Source organism: Gorilla gorilla, chromosome 15, assembly GCF_029281585.2.
Source record: "Gorilla gorilla gorilla isolate KB3781 chromosome 15, NHGRI_mGorGor1-v2.1_pri, whole genome shotgun sequence".
Taxonomy (NCBI): domain Eukaryota; kingdom Metazoa; phylum Chordata; class Mammalia; order Primates; family Hominidae; genus Gorilla; species Gorilla gorilla.
Window position 1 is genome coordinate 110390530 of NC_073239.2, and position 23512 is coordinate 110414041.

The 23512-nt window shown below is 37.9% G+C and overlaps 1 protein-coding gene across 11 annotated transcripts in view; it reads left to right on the top strand.

Annotated features, from left to right (window-relative positions):
* Positions 1–23512, top strand: part of UNC79 (unc-79 homolog, NALCN channel complex subunit) — a 277012-nt gene that overhangs the window by 23029 nt on the left and 230471 nt on the right. For 9 of the 11 annotated variants that reach the window (XM_055361283.2, XM_055361282.2, XM_063698138.1 and 6 more), the window contains exons 2-3: positions 13849–13969; positions 20272–20576. In XM_055361283.2, the coding sequence (XP_055217258.2) occupies positions 20330–20576 (247 nt within the window). In that variant the 5' untranslated portion in view covers positions 13849–13969; positions 20272–20329. The remainder of the gene's footprint in view (positions 1–13848; positions 13970–20271; positions 20577–23512) is intronic. The other 2 variants (XM_063698141.1, XM_063698145.1) reach the window with 1 other exon arrangement.

Here is a 23512-nt window from a genome sequence, read left to right on the forward strand (position 1 = left end):
TTCATTTGCTAAATCCATATATCTGAATTTATACTTCCTTGAAAAGATCACTAATGCTCTTGTTTCTCTCCCCCACTTGCAGTTTCAAGTACAATAAGCACAGTATTCAGATATCTTATTTCATCAATTAGAACGTGCAAGCTTATAAGTCACTCTTTCAGTGGGGTAGGAAGTACTTAAAATTTGGCCTCAGATTCTCTGATTTCAAAATCTTGATCTGAGGAAGCTGCTTAGTAAACTTTGAAAAATAAGTCTTTATAACCTAACCCAGTTGCATCAAAATAGAATAGATTTTCATATTCTGTTTCAAATTATTACATATCGAACATTCAACTTGAAGAAAATTCACTGCCTGTATTAATTTCTTCATCACATCATGAAATGAATCTGACTTTCAAAGTTTCTAGTACAAGCTCTCCTGACCAATAGTGCAATAGAAACTGGAACAGAAACCTTTTTTGAGGAGGAATAGATTGTTTGAGGGGAATAAATTGTTTTTCCCTTTTCTTTATTGCAAGTGTCTCATCTCTGGGACACGTGAAGCATTTCCATGTTTAGACTTTTTAAATCTTTTTTTTTTTTTTTGAGTCAGAGTCTCGCTGTGTCACCCAAGCTGGAGTGCAATGGTGCCATCATGGCTCACAGCATCAATCTTCTGGGCTCAAGCTACCCTCCCACCTCAGTCTCCCAAGTAGCTGGGACTACAGGTATCACCATGACACTTGGTTATTAAAAAAATTTTATTTTGTTGAGATGGGGTCTCACTGTGTTGCCCAGGCTAGTCTTGAACTCCTGAGCTCAAGCAATCCACTTGTCTCAGCCTCCCAAAGTGCTGGGATTACAGGCATGAGCCATCACATCTGGCCTAGACTTTTTTCCATTGACAGGTGTTAGGTCTTACTAATTCATGTATGAAAGCTAACTAGATGATTTTATGTATGTATGTATAGATGTGTGTATGTGTATACATAATTAGTGTGCTAAAATGTGCAGTGGGGGTCACAGCTAGTTCAAGTGTTTCTCTTTATAGTTGACATATCAGAAAATGGCTCTATCATTTACCTCCTATGTGATCTTGGGCAAGTTACTTAACCTCTCTCAGCCTCAGTTTTTTCGTTGGTAATGTGGAAATAATAGCAATACAACTATTATTTTTCTGTTTACCAGCATATAGTAAACATTCAGAATTTAGAATTATTATTGTGATTATTGTGACCTTCTAGAGGTGAGGATTTTGTCTTATTTATGTTGATATATCAAAGTACCTCATTAACCAATATCTGATGAATGAATAAGAACACTGATATCTTTCCTTTCACTTTTGCTGCCTAACTTGTTGCTAATGTCTAAAATTTTCTAAACTGGACATTTTGCTTTTCACATGTTAAATGCTAAGAAATTTAATTGAATAATGTATGTGGAATACTTTGAAAAATGTAAATGGCCATACAAATGTAATGGATGATGATGATGATGATGATGTTGATGATGCTAATGATGATGATAGTGTTGGAGTCACTTGCCAAAGAACAGGAATGTTCTTTGCTGACTTCCCCTGTCTGCTGAAAGTGCCAGGTAAAATTTGCTACCTGGAACCAAAACTGGCTGAAGACTATGTATGTAAGTATGCAAATATTTGGAAGAGCTTAACAGTGCCATTTGTGACATTTGACATCCTTTGGACTGTTCAGCCTCTCTACCTGTGTATCCTCTTCCACAACCCTTCATTTGTGTCTTTTATGAGGTTTTGCTTTCAGTTAAAGAAGATGACCTTCCTCAAAAGAGAAGATCGTTCTTTGATTAAGGATTTGCAAAGAACTCTGCTTGTCTGCTACAGTTGTCAAACAGTGCATTGTTGCCTTGTCCTCTCCACGTCTCCATTTCTGAATATATCTTTTTTATTTGCTGCATTTGTCTTTTATTCTTTACAAGATAAGTCTCTGAATATAGAACTAAATTTTAGTACCACATGCAGCAATAGAGTGTGTGTGTGTGCGCATCTGCATGCGTGCGTGTGTCCGTGTGTGTGTAGGGGGCTATTCTTGATTTTATTGATGACACAAGATTACTAGTATGTCTTATTTCTTTACTCCACAGGTTACACTATTTTGAGGGACAGAGTTTTGAACTGGGAAAGGAGAAGAAGAGAAACTCACCTGTAATAGCTAATTACAGTAGTAATTTATTATCTACTATGTGCTAGTCATTGTGCTAGGTAGTTTATATATGCAATATTTTAAAGTACTTATAGCAACTCTGTGAGATAGATATGATTACCCCCACTTTATAAATTAGGAAATTGAGACTCAGAGAAGTTCATGACTTTATCCACGTTCTCATAGTAAATAGAAGAGCCAGAATTCAAATAAACCCTGGATTTGGACTCTTGGTGCCTCTGTTTTGTTTTGTTTTGTTTTGTTTTTCCCATCAGTAAAATGGATTGTGTGTGTGTGTGTGTGTATGTGTGTGTGAAAAGCTCTCATTGTTGAGATAAGGCAAGGAGGAGGGTTCAGGTGACTCTTGTAGGAGCTGCAGAGAATTACAGATGTATGATGAGGTGAATGATGAAATACTTGGAAAAGCTGGAACATGTGGCTAGAAATGGAAACTAAGAAACCCCAAGGCGCATATTCTCAGTGTTTGTGTGGTTTTCCTTAGGAGCCTGGTGAGTGCAGGTGTTAGTTGCTAATCTGGGAATGAGGGAAGGGAGCATATGGAATTTGGAAAATACCCCTCAAATCTTGTTTGGCTTCTGATATTAAAGGACTTATTTGTTAATGTTGAGTATGATAATAGTATGTGATTATATTCTTAATGTCTTTATTAGTGAGAATTATATGAAAATATTGATAAGTAAAATAATGTGATGAATAGGATATGCTTTAAATACTTAAGCAAGAAAAAAAAAAGAGAAAGAGTGGAAGGGGACAGATGGTGACTATTGAAGGTAGATCATGAGTGTCTGCCAGTGGGGTAGCCTGGACACCTTCTACCCTCAGGGCCTCTTCTCTGTGGCTCTAATCCAACAGAGGAAGGGAATCTGACTCATTCTGAATAGAATAGGGCCAATGTTAGCTGTGCTAAGCTCTGTATTTTTTCTGCTGCTCCTCCTAAGATTATTTTTCCCAAAAGGTCCTTCTTAGGGATGTTCCTCTATGAAGGGTGTTTCACTTTCCTGCACCCAGAGGTACATAGCTCTAATCTCAGTCAAGACTGACTCAGAGAATGAAAAATATTTATATGCCTCTGCTCTGAGTGTTCTCTGAGCTGGTCAGGGTGAAAGTGGGGCACATATCATCCTATAACCATGAGGCCATGCCTGGCTTCTCACACAGTTAGTTCCTTAGAGTGGGGCTGTCTGTTTGGCCTTCTGACTCTGGAATGGGTATTCTTTGATCTCACTCCATCCTTGAAGATATGATCCCATCCTTATTCCATTCTTAAGCTTTCAGCCAGACCAGCTCCATACCCCAAAATGGATGGTGGTGGAATTGGGGGATTATGGAGGAAAGTGATACAAGTAGTTCTTGTGATACAGATTGTTCTTCCTATGAGTAGTAGGAAGAGGAGGTAGTGGAAACTTTAGTGTTATAGCCAAGATTCAGAACTAGCCCATGAAAGGAAAATAAATTCTAAACTGCTCCATTGTACCAAGAGTCATGTGGCAATTTATTCATTCATTTCTTCATTTCTTCATTCAGTCATTCAACAAACATTTAGGACCAGACACTTATTAAATGCTGGATGTGCTAAAATTAAAGAGACCGTTTCTGATCTGAAGGTTCTAGTAGCCTAGTGGAGGAGACAGCCATTGAGTTAATAATTGTAGCATAAGTTGATAAATGCCATCCATGATAGAAGGAAGTCCCGTGTGCTATGAAAGTGCTGAGGAGATGCATGTAATGCAGTTTGTGGGAAGGTTAGTTACCTACTGGGGAAATGGGTACAGCTAAGCTTTAAAGAACTCTTAGGAGTTAGCCAGGCAAAGAAGTGTGGATTGCATTCCTGTAGCAGAGAATGTGTCTAGAAACATGGAGGAGTAACAGGATCATGAGTTAGAGTTTTTGCAAGTCAGTATGACTGAAGTGTGGGACACAAGGAAAAGAGGCCGAAGGTGAAACCCGACAGGTGAGCAGGGAACTCTTCATGCTGGGCTCGATATGCTAAGTTAATTGTTTGGATTTCAATCAGCAGAAAATGAGGAAGATTTGAATTTGAGAAACATCACACTGGGTGTCATGTGGAAAAAGGATCGAAAGGGAATCAGTCTGGACATCACAGCAATTAATCTAGGGAGAAGATTACACAAGCTTGAATTAAGGTGATGTCAACGTGGCTGGAGAAGAGGGTAGACCCTGGAGTTGATTTCTAGACAGAACCAATAGGGCCAATAAGTAGATCACTAGTCTACATTGAAGGATGCAAAAATAGTGAGTAAAGACAGATATGCAGTGGCAGGTGATTGAGGAGGATGTCTGATTCCTTATTGATCCACCAATCAAGAGAAAAAAAAAGGTTTCAGGCATAATTTTTACTTAAACCATTGTGGTGAATATAACAACGCACATTTGTGAAATATGTCCAAATCCTCTTTATGTATGTCTAACATTTCTTAATGACAGCTTAGAATGAAAAGAAGATGAATGCCTTAAAAGGGGGCAATGACAGAAAATCATCTGTAAAATCTTAGGCTTTATGTCATGCAAGAAGAAACCAATAAAAAATTAAGATGGAATTAGGACATATACTATCAAATCGACAATATTAATAACTAGCACTGGCAAAGAATGGGGAAAATGTTACTTTAATTTCTCATTTAGCAAAAACAGAACAGAACAAACAAATAAGAACTCCTGAGGCTTATACATATTAAATGATTTGCTTGAAGTCACACATAGCTGTAGGTGGGAACTCACATTCCCTCCCAGGGATCTCTGCAGGGCGTTGTGATAACACCATGACTCAACATGTTTGGGGTCTAAGTAATTAAAACTAAAGTTGGAGTAGCCAATTTGCAGGAAAAAAATGAGTACTGCAAATGATAATGAAGAACCTATAAAATTTTGGGGGGGTTCCATAGGAATGAGAGATGGAAGGAAATAAATCAAGAAAAAGACTACTGCATTATTTGCATGTTATACAAGCAAATTTCATCTCGAAATTACTTATTAGTGTAAATGATATTCGAAATTTAAAGCAGTTATTTAGGGAATATTAATAGGACTAAAGATAATTGACATTTAAACTTTCAATTCATTTCAACCACTGTGCTACTGTTGACCATCTGCTATGTACCTAGCATTGTGATAAGTCCTAAGGGAGTACAAATGTAATATAAGATGGTTTTGTCTCCAAGGATCTTAAAGTGTTGTTAGGGAAACTAGATTTGCACACATGAAACTAATTTAGAACCATCTAGAGCAGTTTATAATCAGTGAAATATTTATATAATGAAGTGCAAAAATTTTGGAAGCAGATAATACATGCTCTGGGTAGTCAGAAAAGGGAGCTATTGATAATGTCCAGAGTCAATTAGAAGGCTTCACTCAAGGCTGCAGTGCCGTGGCGTGATCTCAGCTCACTGCAACCTCTGCCTCCTGGGTTCAAGCAATTCTCCTGCCTCAGCCTCCAGAGGAGCTGAAATTACAAGTGGGTGCCACCAAACCTGGCTAATTTTTGTATTTTTAGTAGAAACAGGGTTTCACCATGTTGGCCAGGCTGGTCTCAAACTCCTGACCTTGGCCTCCCAAAGTGCTGGGATTACAGGCATGAGCCACTGCATCCGGCCAATGTAACTCTTAAGATGAGCCTTGAAGGGTGAAAGGGATCTGATTTTTCAAGAAAGTAAAGGGCAGGACTAGTGAAGTAAACGTTTTGTTTTGTATTTTCTAAGAAATAAATAACTAGTCTAATATTCTAAATAGTCTAATATTTTGTCTGCTCCCTGCAGTTTTACTTAGTGAAATATTGGAAACAACCTAAATGCTGAACAATAGAATAGGGGAAGTGTCCATATTTCATGCTAAATCTGTATCACTGAATATTATTAAACCAGTAAAAATAATTAAAGAACAATGTAGTCTGGTGGAAAAGCATGGCTTGCAGCCTGTTAAACTATCAGTTTTATACTTATTAGCTTTGTGCCTTTGGGCAAGTCACTTACTGTTTTTGAACTTTGGTTTATTCAACTTTTAATGGTAATGGTAGTGACCACCTTGCAAAGTTATTGTGAGGGTTAAAAATAAATATATAGGGCCGGGCGCGGTGGCTCATGCCTATAATCCCAGCACTTTGAGAGGCCAAGGCGGGCGGATCACAAGGTTAGGAGATCGAGACCATCCTGGCTAACACGGTGAAACCCCGTCTCGCCACTGTACTCCAGCCTGGGAGACAGACCAAGACTCCGTCTCAAAAAAAAAAAAAAAAGGCCGAGCGCAGTGGCTCATGCCTGTAATCCCAGCACTTTGGGAGGCTAAGGCGGGTAGATCATGAGGTCAGGAGTTCGAGGCCAGCCTGACCAACATGGTGAAACCCTGTCTCTACTAAAAATACAAAAAAATTAGTCGGGTGTGGTGGCGTGCACCTGTGATCCCAGCTACTCAGGAGGCTGAGGCAGGAGAATCGCTTGAACCTGAGAGGTGGAGGTTGCAGTGAGCCGAGATCGTGCCACTGCACTTCAGCCTGGGCAACAGAGCAAGACTTCTTCTCAAAAAAAAAAAAAAAAGTATATAGAGCACCTGGTGCATAGTGGATGCTCAAGAGATGTTATTCACACTTAATGATGTATATACTCTGCTGGTATGTAAACAGGTACTGTCTTTCTGAAGGACGATTTCTTAATTCTTACTGAGAGCTTTAAAAATGAGTGTTTTCTGTATGACTCAGCAATCCCATAACTAAAAATTTATTCTAAGGAAATAATTAAAGATGTGTGCACATCTGGTCACACGTGGCACCTCACTCCTGTAATCCTAGCACTTGGGAGGCCGAGGCAGGAAGATCCCTTCAGCCCAGGTGTTCGAGACCAGCCTGAGCAGTATAGTGAGACTCTGTCTCTACAAAAAATAAAATTAGTAAAAGAAAAGAATATTCTTTGCAGCATTGAATAGAATACTGGAAAACACCCCAAAATCTCACAAATAGATTATTGGTAAAGTAAATTACGATTCTCTTACATAAAGGAAATTATAAAACCATTAAAATGATGATATAGAAGTGCATAGAAAGTGAGGAAAACAGATTCTAAAACTATACACAGTTTAATCCTATTCTGGTAAATGTATATTTATGCAGAGAAAATTTTCTAGAAGGATAACATGCCAAAATGTTAACTACAGTTGTTTCTGAGTAGTGGGCCCTTTAGGTGATTTTTATCTTCTTCATGTTGCTTACCTGAATTTTTTCCTTTTATGATAATGAGGATTGCTAATTAAATTTTTCAAAAATAGGGATGGATCTCTGTTAAAAATTTTTAGTGACATAGGAAAATGCTTAAGACTTAAAGAAGAAAGATTTGAAACTTACGTTTTATACAATCCCAATTTTGTTAAGTATTTTTTAGTCTATGACTGAATTTTGCTTTTATGGCTTTTGCTCTCAAAAAGTAGCAAAGCTCCCAAGAAACAGTGAGGATAGAAGGGGCCGTAAAACATCAAACAGAGATTAAATCTGTGTATGCACAGACCTCCTTTGTTTTTTTTCTTCATTTTCATCACAGTTTTAACAGTTGGCCTTCTGGGCTATTTTTATAGACAAAGTTGAACTGCTGTAAAAAGCCATTCTTTCCCTTCCTGCCTTGTCTACTTTCATCCTTACTAGGAACTCAGCAAATTCAGTACTTAATAGGCACCGAGGGTATACAATGGTGAACAAAAAGCTCACTGTTCACTTAGAAAAGACAGTCAACGGTCACCTAAATAAATACATCATTACAAATTGTGCTCACTACTCTGGACAAAACTGCAGAGTGTTACACAGAAAGAAATGAAGGTGGAGATCAGGGAATCATTTTGGACAAGGAAGTTTGCAAAGACCTCCATAATGAGGAAGGGACACTTAAAGTCAGTTTTGAAGTATGAGTAGGAGTTAGTCTTACAAAGTGTGGAGGGAAAGCACTCTATGAAGAGGGACAAGGACATAGAAAGGTTTTCAAGCAAAAAAAAAAAAAAAAAGAAAAGAAAAGAAACACATAAAAACAAAAAACGGTGCTAAGGAAAAAACGGGCTAGGTGTGGTGGCTCTTGCCTGTAATCCCAGCACTTTGGGAGGCTGAGGTGGTCGGATCACTTGAGGCCAGGAGTTCTAGAACAGCCTGGCCAACGTGGTGAAACCCCGGCTCTACTAAAAATACAAAATTAGCCAGATGTGGTGACCGGCACCTGTAATCCCAGCTACTGGCAGGGCTCAGGCAGGAGAATCACGTGAGCCTGGGAGGTGGAGGTTGCAGTGAGCAGAGATCGGGCCACTGCACCCCAGGCTGGGTGACAGAGCAAGACTCTGTCTCAAAAAACAAAACAAAACAAAACACACACACAACAGTGTCTGGCTCTTGTGTCACGACGTTAGGTTGGAAGATAGGCAGGGACTTTGACCACACTAAGGAGGATTTGGGATTTTGTCCTGAAGACAGTGGGCAGCCCCTGAAGGAGTTTGAGCAGTGGTTACTGTTTATGACTGTATGAAGCAGTTTATAATTTAAAAAGATCTGTTTGGCTGCTCTGAGGAGAAGGAGTGGAGAGAGGCAAGAAGAAATCTGAAAATTGAGTTAGGAGGCTGTTAGACTTGATCAGGAAATGCTGCTGCTGAGTAATGACAGTGACGATAAAGAACAGAAGACAGTTGGGAGATGTATTTGATAGGATTTAGTGATAAGGCTTAGTGATTAATAGGACTTAGTAATGGATTGGATTAGAGGAGTGAGGTACGGCGGGGAATAGGGTCTGTCAAGGATGAGCTTTAGAATGCTTTGCTTGAGTGACTTGGTGGATTACACAGATGGTGGAGTAGGTTTCTTTCTTGGGGGAAGGGAGACCTAAGAGTCAATGTCAGACATGTTTTCTTTGAGATATTTATAAGATTCCCAAGTGGAGAAATTGAATCGATGAGGCCTGTTATTCACAACAGCTACCCACCTGGGATGGAGACAGACCTTTCAGAGCAGTTGGCCCCTGGATGCTCCTGACAGTCCTGTGGATGGATGGGATTGCCTATGGGGAGAATATTGAGAGAGAGGAACAGAGAGTCTAGGACTGAGCCCTGATGAATTCCAACACTTAGATACCAACTAATAGGGGGAAGTGGCAAAGCACTTGAAGAAGGATACGTTCCAGGGGAGGAAGAGCAGGGGAATGTGGGGTCTGGGACGCCAAGGGGAGAGAGTTTCAAGAAGGAGGGAGGGAGGGATTGACTGTACAGAATGCTCTGAAAAGCCTAGGAAAATGGTGATCAGAAAGTGCCTGATGGATTGGCAATCTGGAGGCTCTAGATGATTGTGGGAAATGGATTCAGTGCAGTGGTGGATGTGGGAGCCAAACTGGAGTGAGTGGAAGGAGGAATAGAAAGTGACAGAGAGAGGAGAATGTGTGCACGACTCTTCATCATCTTGGCTCTGAAGGCAGAGGACCGTTGCTGGAGGGGAATGGAAAGGCAGGAGAGAGGTTTTTTCTTTCCTTTCGACAAGAGAGATTCTACAGTTTGTTTGAATCCTGCTAGGAATGATTTAGCAAAGGAGGAGAGATTAATTTCATAGGAGACACACTGATGGATGGAGAGCCCCAGTGAATGCTGGGATTGGTGTTTGACAGGACAAGGAAAGGAGCTGCTAGTAGGTTTTTGACATCTACTATTTAATATATGTGGAGTGTATACCAGGCACTGTGCAAAGTATCCACTCGCACCGTAATCACAATAGCACAGTAATCACAGTAGCCCTGTGAAGTTGATATAATTATCCCCATTTTACAGATGAGGAAATTGGGCTTAAGTGGAGATAGATCCAAGGCCTTAAGTCAGAACTGTTTGATTTCAGAGTTCATATTCTTAACTCTTACTAATAAGATTTCCTTGGGGCCGGGCACTGTGGTTCATGCTTGTAATCCCAGCACTTTGGGAGGCGGAGGCGGGTGGATCACGAGGTCAGGAGATCGAGACCATACTGGCTAACACGATGAAACCCCATCTCTACTAAAATTACAAAAAATTAGCCTGGCATGGTGGTGGGCACCTGCAGTCCCAGCTACTTGGGAGGCTGAGGCAGGAGAATGGCGTGAACCCGGGAGGCAGAGCTGGTAGTGAGCCGAGATCGCGCCACTGCACTCCAGCCTGGGCGACAGAGCGAGACTCCGTCTAAAACAAAACAAAACAAAACAAAAAAAGATTTCCTCTATGATGGTGTATTAGTTTGCTCCAGCTGCCATAAAAGTACCACAGACTGGGTGGCTAAAACAACAGAAATGTATTTTCTCACAGTTCTGGAGGCTTGAAGTCTGAGATTGAGGTGTTGGCAGGTTTGGTTTCTCCTGAGGCCTCTCTCCTTGACTTGCAGATGGCTGCCTTCTCTCTCTGTCCTCACGCGGCATTTCCTCTGTGTTCCCACATTTCTGGTATCTCTTATGTGTCCTAATCTCCTCTTAAAAGGACAGCAGTCAGATTGGATTAGGGTCCACCACTGAAACGGCCTCATTTTAACTTAATCACCCTTTTAAAGGCCTTATCTCTGGGAACAGTCACATTTTGAGGTTAAGGTTTCAACATACGAATTCTAAGAGCAACAAAATTCAGTCAATAACAGATGGCTTTTTAAAGTATAAGGAAAGGGGTGGCCTCGGGGGGAGTTTTGAAGATAGTATAACTATAATTGAAGAGTGTAGAAGAAGGAGCTTACTAGAGAAATGTAGCCTTAGGGTCAGTTGAGGTTGAAGATCATTCATTTATATCTATTGGGCCCAATTATTCGAGCCTCCGCAGCAGCAGTCAGGTATATGTGTGGAGTAAAGAGGAACCCTGCTTTGATGAGGCTGCTGGATGCTCACATGGGCTTATTAACCAGCCAAATGACCACCTCTCGTGCACAAAATTGAACTGTAAATGAGTTTTATTCACATCCTTGGCACAAGTACAAATTACTATTTGTCATGGACCTTTTTGGCTGCTCTCAAGTTGTTGAAAACGTAGATGTTAAATCTATTACTGCTAAGATTTTGTTGCATTCACCAATGCACAAATTGGCTTGAACATTTTTTTCAATCTGTTCTAAAAATGGTCTTTCATGATTACTCACCACTCTCTTCCTCTTTCTCTATCCCACTTTCTTTCTTCCTTTTTTTTCTCCATCTTCACTTATCAACAATTTATTGAGTACCTACTAGGTGTCTGGCACTAAGGATGAAGAGTCCACAATCTATCGTATGTCTATATGCAGGTATATATGTGTATAGTGTACATATATATGCAGATATGTATACTCTCTATATATCCTAAAGACCTGAGTGATAAGTGCTGTTACTAAAGTATTAATTCATTTGTTCATTTAATCCTATGAATATATTGAGTCCCTACTAAGTGCCAGACAGTGTGTTAGGCTTGGGATAGAGCCATGAGTAAGGTATAGTTTCTGCCCTTAAGAAATTTACAAGCTGGTATAGAAAAACAAGCAGGTAAGTACACAGAGACAGTGCAATATGACTTTTGTAACATTACAAGATCTCAAAGAAAAAAGTGACTCTTGTCTCTGCTTTGCTGTGCATATTTGGGTACCTGTGGAAAGGAGCTATTGCTGCATTTTAATGAAAAGAGCTATAAAAAGAACATCCTTTCATTTCATAAACATTTTTGAATGCTTGTAATCATTGTGTAGTGATGGTTTTATAGCTCTTGAATTATGAGCAAGCCATTGAGTTGAGGGATTTGTGAGTTTTTTCCTCATTTGAACTTATTGTCCATACCCTGTACTATTATCAACTCCTTTTCTTAGGTGATGGAATGATTAATGGTATTCGTGAAATACTCTACAGAAACCTGCTGAATATTAAAACTTGAGAAAAGTCACAGTAATGCTTCATTACTGTGACAGTGGGTGAGCAGACAGCATGTGCTGGCCTAGCATATATCTCGGATATTTGGAACTTGGAACTATGCATTAATGTGGGGATTTTCTTGTAATATGGTTTTTGAAATATAATGAATAGCAGATCAAAAACACTGAGAAGGAAATGGACTTTTGTAGATTATGCAGTCAAACTGTTTTCAAGTATCACCTATTATCTCAGGAAAAAAAGTTATTTACTACCAAATATTTATGGAGTTAATTGAGATGATGTTTATAAACTTGTTGCTTTCTTTGGAGCTGATGTGTTACATAGACTCAAGGTATTATTATCTGCAATCTAGACTTATTTCTTTGGGAAAATGCTAACCATATTATGGAAATAGTTCAGGTAGTGGAAGAGAGAAAAGGCAAATCTGATAAATAGTGTATGTAGGATTTAGAATCAGTGATTAACCTGGTAACTGCTGGAAATTGCTTTGATGTCAAGCAATGGACGTTCACATTCATGTGGATGTCACGTTCACGTGGACATAATTTCAGAATCATATTCTAGAGTGTGTCATAGTGGAAAGATCACTGGATTGGGATCAGGAAATCTAAGTACTAGTCTGGTTCTGCCATTGACCACCTATGTGCCTCATTTTCCCCATCTTTAAAAGGAAGTGGTTATGGGAAGAGGTCTCTAAGGTCCTTCCAGTTCTGATATTTTGTCATTCTGTGCTTCTACGTCCCACACTTATCAAAAGGATTTTGAGTTAGAATGCATCCAGGAGCTTATTTCCATGGGTTATTGGGAACAGCAGGCCTTGCTTCTCCAGGACTTGATGTCTTCTGTTAACTGCTGACAGTGAGCCATACCACCTAAAAGGCTCCCTTAAAGATTGAAAGGACAAATGGACAGTGTTGAGAACTCTGTGGAAGAGGAGACCAGAGAGACGTTGATCATCATGGCTCCTTGGGATTTGCAAAGAGGAATGACTAGAACGGGGTCCTTCACTACAGCCAGGTCAAAGGTCAGGTCAGGAATGTGGACAATGCTGGTGACTCCAGGTAGGTCTAGGAGGGTAAATAAATCTATTGAGTCCCTCCTGAATCTTGAGAAGATCTGGGCAGCCAAGCTCAGAAAGCTATTAGGAAGTCTCCTAATTTATGAGATTCTTTGGAAGAAAAATGTGACATTTATTTTTTACATTTTTATTAGTGCACGATCATTGTATTCTTACTTAACACTCATCATGTTAATCTACTCTTAACATATTCTCACAGCTAAAGCATTTACTAAACACACTTTCATGATCACTTGTTGAGTTAATAATCTGACTTCAATTGATGCCATTGTGCAATGGACTCCCTATATTTTAGGATTTTTTGAGTGTTGTAGAAAGACTTTTCAGTTTTCTCCTTCAGTTTTAGTTAAGCAACATTAAATGTAATTCCTTGGCAGAGACTTATATCTATTATTATTTTGCTAATAATAAGCCAACTTGGGAGTGATTAGAAAACAATTTGGAGTACTGCTTTTCTTAGTGATAAAAACAAGCAATAGATAATTTGTGAATAGGATATTAAACCAGAAAACTAAGAATAATTTTGTGTGCCGAATACAATTAAAAGAAATTAAGTTTTTTTGTAATTGTTTCTATCATGGAATTCTATTAAAAATTTACTTATGTTTCTTAAAATACTGATTAAATTCTTGTTTGTAATCATTTTAAAAAATGACTGTATGCCTAATACATATTACAAGATGATTCTTCTCTTTCTTTTTCTTCTTCCTTTTTTTTTTTTTTTGCTTTTATCTAGTTGCTTCCAAGATCCGGTACTTGCAGGAATATCATAACCGGGTTCTCCACAACATTTATCCTGTACCATCAGGAACAGATATTGCAAACACCTTGAAATACTTTTCTCAGACCTTGTTAAGGTAAGCTTTACAATATCCTCTACTTTGAGAGAATTATTAGGTAGTATTGCTGAATTTATTGGGATCTAAATTTTTATTGAATTGCAAGTTTTAAAGGGCCTATGTTTTCTAGTGCTCTGCCAGAAGAGTCTGCACTCAAGTTCTGTGGGTGTATGTAGCAAATTGGATCCCAGGCCCAGCTGAAAAAGATTGGTTGGCTGGCTACTGCCTGCTTTCCCGCATTGAACATCTTTTCAGGGGATCTTTAAAATGATACAGTTCTATATTTGGCACTAATATAGAGTGGGATTAAAAGGATAGCCTACAATTGCTTAAAATTAATAATTGGAAACACTTTTGGTCTAAAAGCAATTCAGAATTATGTGGCATTTTAGGTTCATCATTAGCATTTTCTATTTCCCTAAGTGTAATATACAGTGATAACAGTTATTTTTAATCTAGGTAACACTTCATGTGTTCAACATGCTTTGCCTTGATAATGAAATTCTATGAAGGACAAGGAAAAAAAAATAGGGCTCTTTTTCTTTTGTCTACTTTTACTGTAAGGTAGAGATAGGTGGGCCCTATTTGCTCCACGTATCTTGATTAAGAAAACAGAGCAAAGAAAGATGAACTGTTCAAGTAAAGGCTCAGTTGTTTTCAGAAATAACATTGAAGAATTCAGAAGAACCTCTCACGTTCCATTAAATTCCAAGATGTGGTTTCTCCATTACCACAGTCTTCTCACTTCAAATCTGATTTTGGCAACACATAAATTGGCTTGGTACTGTTTCTTTTAGCTGTACAGAAGCAAAAGTTTTGTAAGACAGATATTAGGAGAACACAAATTTGCAAAGACTAGTGGCACTGGAGTTTCTAGCAGTCGAAGGCTTTGCCACGGGAAAAGATGAATGCTTTGTAGATGGAAGCTTCATGCGATCAAGTCAGCTACGAATCTTTTGCAGTCCTCCTATCTTTCTGTTCTTATTTTTTGAAATATCTTTCCTTCTTTAGAATCCTTAGTGATCCTGTTCTATATTGAAGGGCTCCAGCTTATCAGATTCATACATTTCATACTTGCACGGTAAGGTTAGGACCTCTTACAGGATATTTTCCTTCTTCTCAAATTGTAGTGGAATAATTAGCCTAATTTTCATAGTGATCATCAGAAAAATTTATGAATCAAGGCATCCAATTCTGTTCTCTTGAATTCTTCTTTTGTCTTTGAGGTCCAAGTTCTCAATGGGAAACAGTTTCCTTTATGACAAATTCTGAAAGTTCTCAAAACGAGAGACACTTTTCAGTAGGAAGCATGCTGAATTCCATTTGCCAGGAAACTGTAACATCCTAGTTGGCACCTCAGAGCTTGCTGCTTAGGTCTTAGTGATTGTGCCCAAGAGTTAAGGAATTTAAAATATTGAAAAGTCACGTTTGCAAGACGTAAAGATTCCATTTTCTTGAGCAGTGGACCATTAGAATATGATCATAGGTGGTAGTATTTTAGTGGTAAAACTGGTAGTTTGTTCAAGTGGCTTGTTGGAGAAGATCCTATGCAACTGAGCTGAGTTCCTTTTCAAACGGAGGCAACATCAACATGTACTGCTAATGGTAATAGTAACAATTGCAACCTTTTTTTTAAAACTAGAAGTACAGAACTGTTGATACGTACATCCATAACAATTGTATTTGTACTTCTTCATTTTATTTATGCTATTAGAAAGTTCAAGACAGCCAGACGTGGTGGCTGGCATCTATAATCCCAGCTGCTTGGCAGGCTGAGGTGGCAGATTAAAGGAAGTGCTTAGCACCAAGATTTGTCATCTTTTCAGAATTTAAGTGAATTTAAGTGGAGATAATGTTAGCAACCAGAAGTCTCAAGCTTGAAGTTTGAGACCAGCCACAAGTTTGAGATCAGCCTGGACAACATAGTAAGACCCCATCTCTAAAAAAATTCTTTTAACAATTAGCCAGGTGTGGTGGCATGCACCTTTAGTCCAAGCTCCTCCGAGGCTGAGGGAGGAGGACTGCTTGACCCTAGGAGTTTGAAGCTGCAGTGAGCCTTGATTGCACCACTGTACTCCAGCCTGGGTGACAGAGTGACACCCTATCTCTAAGATAAATAAATAAATAAATTCAAAGACAAATAAGATGGTCTAAGTATTTGGTGTCCAAGATTATTGGCAGTAAGATTTTCTACTACAAACAAGAGTTTCTACTGCAAAATTATTATATATTGTTTAATATTATTAAAGCATTTAATATGATCTTTATGTTCAGAAGCACTTCTTGCTTTCAGAACTCAGGTTCTTGGGGAAAAATAACAAGAAGAAAGAATTAGAGATGAATTCTCACAAAGTAACTATTTGTCTTTCTATGTGGATATTCTCAATGAAGTTAAAATGGTTTTTTTTTTGGTTAAAATATGCAACTTGAAATTTCAGCAGCTTCACTTGAGTCAGGGTTGCATTTTTGGAGCAATAGTTCACGGTATTTGTGCATGCATACAACTCTCATGATTTCAGTAGAGTTTTGTACCTATTTCAAAAGGCAGAAATTAGCTTAGACATTTAACTTCGATTTATTTAATTCGTAGGAGGGGAGAGATTGTATGTTACCATAGTTGACTATAAAATCAGTTGAAGAGTCCACATATGTCCACTTAGCTCATAATTAGACTCAAATTTGTGTTCATGGGCATTCCTTAAACTCTAGTAGTGGAAGGTGAGTCCTGCATGTTATTTAGCTTGCTAGCCCTTGTGTCTGGAGCAGTGTTTAACCCAGAGAAGGGGATCAGTAAATGTTTGTTGAATTGAATTGAGTTGACTTTAGTCCAAATCTCATCCAGCATTGGAATCCTTCTAGTTAATGCTATTTACTTAATGTAGTGGTGACCTGGGGTCTGGTAAAGTTACATCTGAGTGCCGAGTTGTACTCATTTTAATTTAGCAGATACCTAAGTTTGGCAGTGAGCAACACACAACTTCAGAGTTTAGTTTTCTGTTTGCTTTTAGCATTAGAAGTAACTACCAAGACCATCTAGTTTAATATCCCCTCGCTGGTGCATGGGAGGGAGTCTGTTCTTTTTATATTGGAAACATCCTGTGGCCATATTTTCAACAGCGAAGGTCTTTAAGAATCTTGCTTTTTACCTGGCAGGACATTTAAAGGATCCTAGTCTTCTTCCTATGTCAAACATTCTTTTGGAATTTCTTCCCCCAGATCTCTCTTCTGGTGCTGTTTAGGCTGCTAGCATGTAAAATCTTTTAACAAAATTACATTTGGGGAAAGCTGCTTGCTGCTATTTAGAAAATGCCTAATATGTTATAAAAATGGATTGTAGATGCAGCATAATAATCTTAATTGAATTGTAATTTCCAGTTGCTTAGGAAGAATATATGTATATATAGATATATCCACCATGTTATTGGTTAAGTCATGGAGTAACTTTAGAGCATCACATAATGAAGTAAATTTTGTTAAGTACATAGATTCAATTCAAATGTCAACATTCCTAATCTTAAAGGAAGTTTGTTTGACATATTAATTTTCTGTGCTATACATACCTCAGGGCAACTTCTCATCTTTCCTCACACCAACAGAGGTCTTCCTCTCTTGATGCTGAAAGTCAATGGTTGATAAAGAGAATCTCAGGAGGAAAAGGGAAAGGTGAAAAGCTGGCTGCAGAGTCAAACTCTTCTGAGCAGGGCATTCTTAATATTCATTTTGGTTGGGTTTACAGAACTCTGGGAAAGAATTTCAGGTGGGGAAAATGGTTTTATCAGCTCCCAAGTTAGGCAGTTTGGTTGGGGAAATACTTTTTTTTTTTTCTGAATAAACTTCACAAAACATCATAAAATCACAATGCATTGTACATTTATTCATGAGCCCTTCTTAAGTTTTTCCACAAATGAAAACATTTCCTTACATTGAGACATGAATGATAATTTAAAACTGGTTTCATGGATGACTCATTTTCAACCATTTTTTTCCTCAACCTCACCGAATTCTCAAATCTAAAGGCAGTGAGAGAGAAGTTTTACTGTTTTCATGCTGACATTCTTCCCTCCCTGCATGTATGAAGCTGTTGTTGCTATCATTTGGGAACCCCACATATACAGGAAGGGAAAAATATCAAAGTAGAGTCTCCAAAGTATTTGTTAACTGACATCATACTTTGGAAAAATAATAAGGTATATTTGAAAAAATAATGTGTTTATTTCCCCCACCAAGAAGTTTGATCAGAGCATTGCACTTAATTTAAAGCATAGCATTAATTTATGGTATTCAGCTATTTTTATTTTCTAAGGCAAAATGTTGTTCTCCTTATACCACTTCTATAAGATTCACATTTTGTAATTTTGAAAAGATGCCAATAGTAGGTTAATTTAGGGCCGAAGTTTGGGAAATAATATCTCTGACTTATAGCCATTGTGATTCTAGAGGAATTTTCAGTGGGATTAGAATCCTACAGGATTAAAACAGATTTTTGGTGACTGGGTTTATCAAGAATATAACATTAATAAAGGTGGTATTCTTAGGAATAATTGAGTCATGTGAGAAAAGTATAAAGTCTGATGAAAAATCTGATGGCATTTATAATAGATACAGTCAGGTGGTAACTGGAATATTGATATTATCCCATTGTAAAGTATAAGTTTACAAAGTCAAATACATCACACACAAAAAGGTAAATTAAATCCCTTTAAATTACAAAAAAAACTTAAGTTATTTATTGATAAGAAGTATTACATAAGTATTCTGAAATTATTTTTATTATTATCAATTGTTTTCCCCTGGACATTGGGTAACAGAAGACAAAGGAAATCGAGGTAAATTAGGCACATGGAAAATACAAAGCATGTAGTCATTTTTCTTACATTGTAACATATTTTGCACTAAGAGTAAATAATAAAAATAAATGCAAACTTGATAGAGCAAGCATGCTTGACACTAACCAATTCTTGACATCACTGTAAAATTGTAAATGTAATATCATTAACTAAGAACTTAGTAATGTTTGATGCACATAGAGCAACTGTAAAACAAGGTTATTTTTATGTAATGAACCATTTATAAACTGTTATCTACTTGGACTAACATAAGTGTACTATACAAAAGCACTTTGCAAGTGCGCAGATATTATCATTCTAATGTATAGCGATTGTCTTTAATGCTAAATAGTATAACCTAATTTTACAAAACCTAAACATTTTGCTAAGCAGTAACTTCTTCTATTTTTAAATTAACTACTTTTCTGATTTATCACTTTTACCAAAAAGGTTTTTATTTTAAAATTAAGGCTAAAAGAAAACCAATTTATTTTTAGAATTTATTTTTATTCCCATTATTTTTTTTAACTTTCTAAATTATCTTTCCTTTAGTCTTTAGTGAGTTTTGTTGAATAATAACGTAAGTAGCAGCAGTAATATATGAAATCTTACTGTATGATGTGCAGCTATATGACAGATACTGCTTGCTTAGTCATTAGGATTTTGAAGGTAACTATTTAATAAACCACTGTTTGTATTCATAAAATAAAATGTTTCCTCCCCAACATGCAAAATTTAAAAAACACACATAAATAACCATTATCATTAGTTCACAAACGTATGCTATGGACCATCAACTATATATTATTTTATAGCTTTTCCAATGTAGTTTAGCTAACATTTTAGAAATATGTATTATTTCTAAATTCATATGCCTGTTTAAACTTCATTATCTCAAATGATACTGACAGAATGTCATGAAACAGTATCATAATATACATATAGACATTATTTTGATGCAATAAACATGTGATTTTTAAGACTTTCTTAATAAACACACATGTTTATTCTTTGCTGAAACATGTTTCTGCAAGTGCCATACCTATATTTTGCAAGTTCCTATTTACCTGATGAAGACAGTCTTGCTGAAAATGTCTTTTCCTTTGAAAGCTCCTTGTAATTAGGAATAAGAGCCCTTACTCATTAGACAAAGCCGTTGTTTTTTTTCCCCAGGAAACCTCTCCTTCACCAAATTGCTAAACTGTAAAACATGGGTTTGGCACTGAAACATGCATTTTTATATTTTTGCTCCTTACTAACCAGATAACACATGAGATGCAATGAGACTTCCACAAAGTAAACCTTGTATTATTGGTACCTCTGAGCACGAAGCTATGTGACCAGTACTAGACTGGTAGACCCTGCTGGCGTGGCAATTGCATCTTATGTGGAATGTATCTGGTGTTTTATTATTTGTTTTAGAGTGTCATTTCAATGTAATGTGCTGTTCTTTGTGTCTTTGTTGTCTCTTTTTTTTCTTTGTCCCCCCAACAGCATTTTGTCCCGCACAGGGAAGAAGGAAAACCAAGATGCCTCCAATTTGACAGTGCCCATGACCATGTGTCTTTTTCCTGTGCCATTCCCACTCACCCCATCTCTAAGACCGCAGGTCAGTTCCATCAACCCTACTGTTACTCGCTCCCTCCTTTACAGCGTCCTGCGAGATGCTCCCTCAGAACGCGGCCCGCAAAGTCGTGATGCTCAGTTGTCAGACTACCCTTCTTTGGACTACCAAGGCCTCTACGTGACTTTGGTGACTCTCCTGGATCTAGTTCCTTTACTACAGCACGGCCAACACGGTGAGCACTTAGCTGAAACCTTTGGAAATGTACATGGATGCTTATGAATGTATATGATGCTGAGCAAGGGGCTTGGAGATGGTCACTGTTGTAATCAATCACCTGAAAGGGCTTTGTGTGGCTAGAAGCACTACACTGAAACTTCATTATGGTGCTTCCCATACTATTATTTTACACTGTTTTATTGCCAGAGGGATGTTATCCAAGTGGAGTACTGAGGGAGAATGGGGCTGGAGAAAGGAGGAAGACGTATAACAAGAAGTTTTCTCTTCTTTCCTGATCAGTTATCATGAGGACTCTTGTTGAAATTATGAGTGGGGAGATAAGATTTTAAAACTGTCACCCAGAAAATTAAGAAGTAGAGCATGAAGAGCAGGCTATAATCCACTGACTGATTCTGTAATTTTTGAGGGAGCAAATTCTCTAGGACCCATTTTTTCCTGTCTCTTTAATAAAGTCAGGAGGTTAGATGAGAAGTAATCTCTAAGAACTCTTCCAAATGTAAACAACAATCAATAGTTATTACAAAATGTTGTATCAAAATGTAGATATAGTATATAGTGGCGCTGTATGCTGTATTCAGCATATGGTATTAGTGGTGCTATGTGCTATTTGCTGTATGTATACAATATATGATATTAGTGGTGCTTAGAATAGAAGCATAAGAGTCTGCTTCTTTTCTTAACTCTTCCCCCTTTCTACTCTGTGTCCTTAGCCAGTTTCATTATCTTGGTTGCTTACCAAATTCTCCTAACCTGTAAAAATGGGAGAATCAAATGAAAAACAATGCAATAAGAAAAGGGATTTCTGCAGGTAATGCACTTTAAAACATTAGTTATCTTAACTTCAAAACTCTGATAATTTGGTCCCTGAAAGTGTGATAACCAAAGTTTCACCGTACAGAAAAATTTGAATTTTGGAAAATAAGTGGGTAGTGGGGGTTATTTTGTCTTTTAGTTATGGCTAACTCCCCTAAGAGAATTCTTGATGGTTTATTTAGTACAACGTGTTCCTAATATTAAAAGTTTAAAAATCTACTGAGATAAAAATGATGAAATAATGACTATTGGATTTGTTTTTTCTTACATTTACAATTCTGTGTTATGGTGAATGTAAAAGGTATAGAAATTCGTAAAGTTGCTTTTTGTATAATTCTGTAGCCGTCTTAAGCCTAGCCACTTCTGCTGTGATCCTCTGCCAGCTCTGAACTTAAATGAGAGGATTCTTAACATAAGACTGCCAGAGCTTACTATGCTGATGAGCTTGTCAGTGCATCTCCTTCGTGACTACTAGTCCTGAACTCACCCGGGACTTGCCTGGTCCTGGGTTGGTCCACTGTGTTAGGGGAGCTGCCCGTTATCTTCAAAGCCCCTTGATTAAGATAAAGACATTAAATTTGGTAAATTGCAATCTGTATAGTTGCAATTAATGTGTAAATTGTGACGATTTCAGGGGAGATGATTTGTATTTTTGCTCTTGTACCTGCAGCTGTTTTGTGACTTTGTGACATTGTTATTTAGCTATCGTGTTCTTGTTCTGCATGATAGAGCTTAGAAGGTAGGAAAAAACTCAGTAGATCAATCTAATGAATGGTTCAGAGAAATGATACGGCATTGTTTCTTGAAGCATGGTCTGAAAAACATCGGAATCACCGGGGGAGTTTGTAACATGGAATTCTGGTCCCACCCGGGGACTTGTTACTAAGAATCACTGAGAGGTGGGGCCTGAGGATCTGAATTTTTAGCAAGATCCTTGTGGACACTTCTTTTGCATAGACTTTGAGAGCCGCTGCACTAAGACTGGAGGCTGTGTCTTGCTGCTGGGTCTGGGTGGAGCACAGGAAGAGCATTAGGCAACGGTTTTGTCACAGTTCAACTGCTAACTCTCAGGTGATCCTGAACAATCACCTCTCTCCGGACCTCAGTTTCCTTATGTGAAAAATACTCCAGTTGGGCTCCTTTCAGTGCTAATGTTCTGTAATTAGGCTAAAAGGCTCAGCAAAAGCAGCTGAGGTGTCTTGTATGCACAGCTTCGGTTAATTCTTAGTAAAACACCTGTGGATTTTCCATTTCATTCATTTGAGCTCAAGGTTGACTGACTCTGGCCCTCTAGTGTGCACTGTGGCCACATCCTTTCTGTTGTTAGCTGATGTGCCTCTTAAGATGGCATATTAATTTTAACGACAATCAGAAATAACATTAGGAATCCAAAGAAGGTACATCTGCTGCAAAACAAAGAAGAGTCTAGTACTTTTCTGTTATAATGAATACAAAAGTGATCCAAGTCTTCATCATCAAACCTTGGCTGATGGCCTATATTTTGGGAAGTCCAGGAATATACAAATGTACATTTAGTGTAATGGGATTTGGCCTACATGCATTCTAAAGCTAAATAGTTATGGTTTTGTTGCATCTCCTTTATTTTTATTCTTGTGCAGGTAATAATAATAGTAACTGTTAATATTAATAATAACAGCTAATATTTGTGGAGCACACAGTATGTGCTATGCTAAGGACTTTACATTTATCTCATTAAAACCTCCTAACAATCCTTCTAATGAAGTGAGGTAGGTATTGTTATGATCCCTGTTTAAAGATGTTGTTAGAAAGATTATTATTAGGTAGCACTTCCCCCCATGATCATTGATGACTCAATGCACATGGTCATGTAGCACCAGCTTATGGCTTCCCTTGTTTGGTGCTTGCTGAAATTGCTGCTCGGCTGAAGGTTGCAAATTACCTCATTGCCCGACACTCCAGATGGTTTGATTGATGGAGCAGAAATAGCCCGGTTTTATTTCTGATACTGCCCTTGACTTTTCTAAAACTTCCATTGGGCAAATCATCTAACTTCTTGTGCCTCAGTTATCTTGTGTAGAATGTAGTAATACAAATACCAAGTATTATTGAAGATTGAGAAAGTGTGGAGGAAAAATG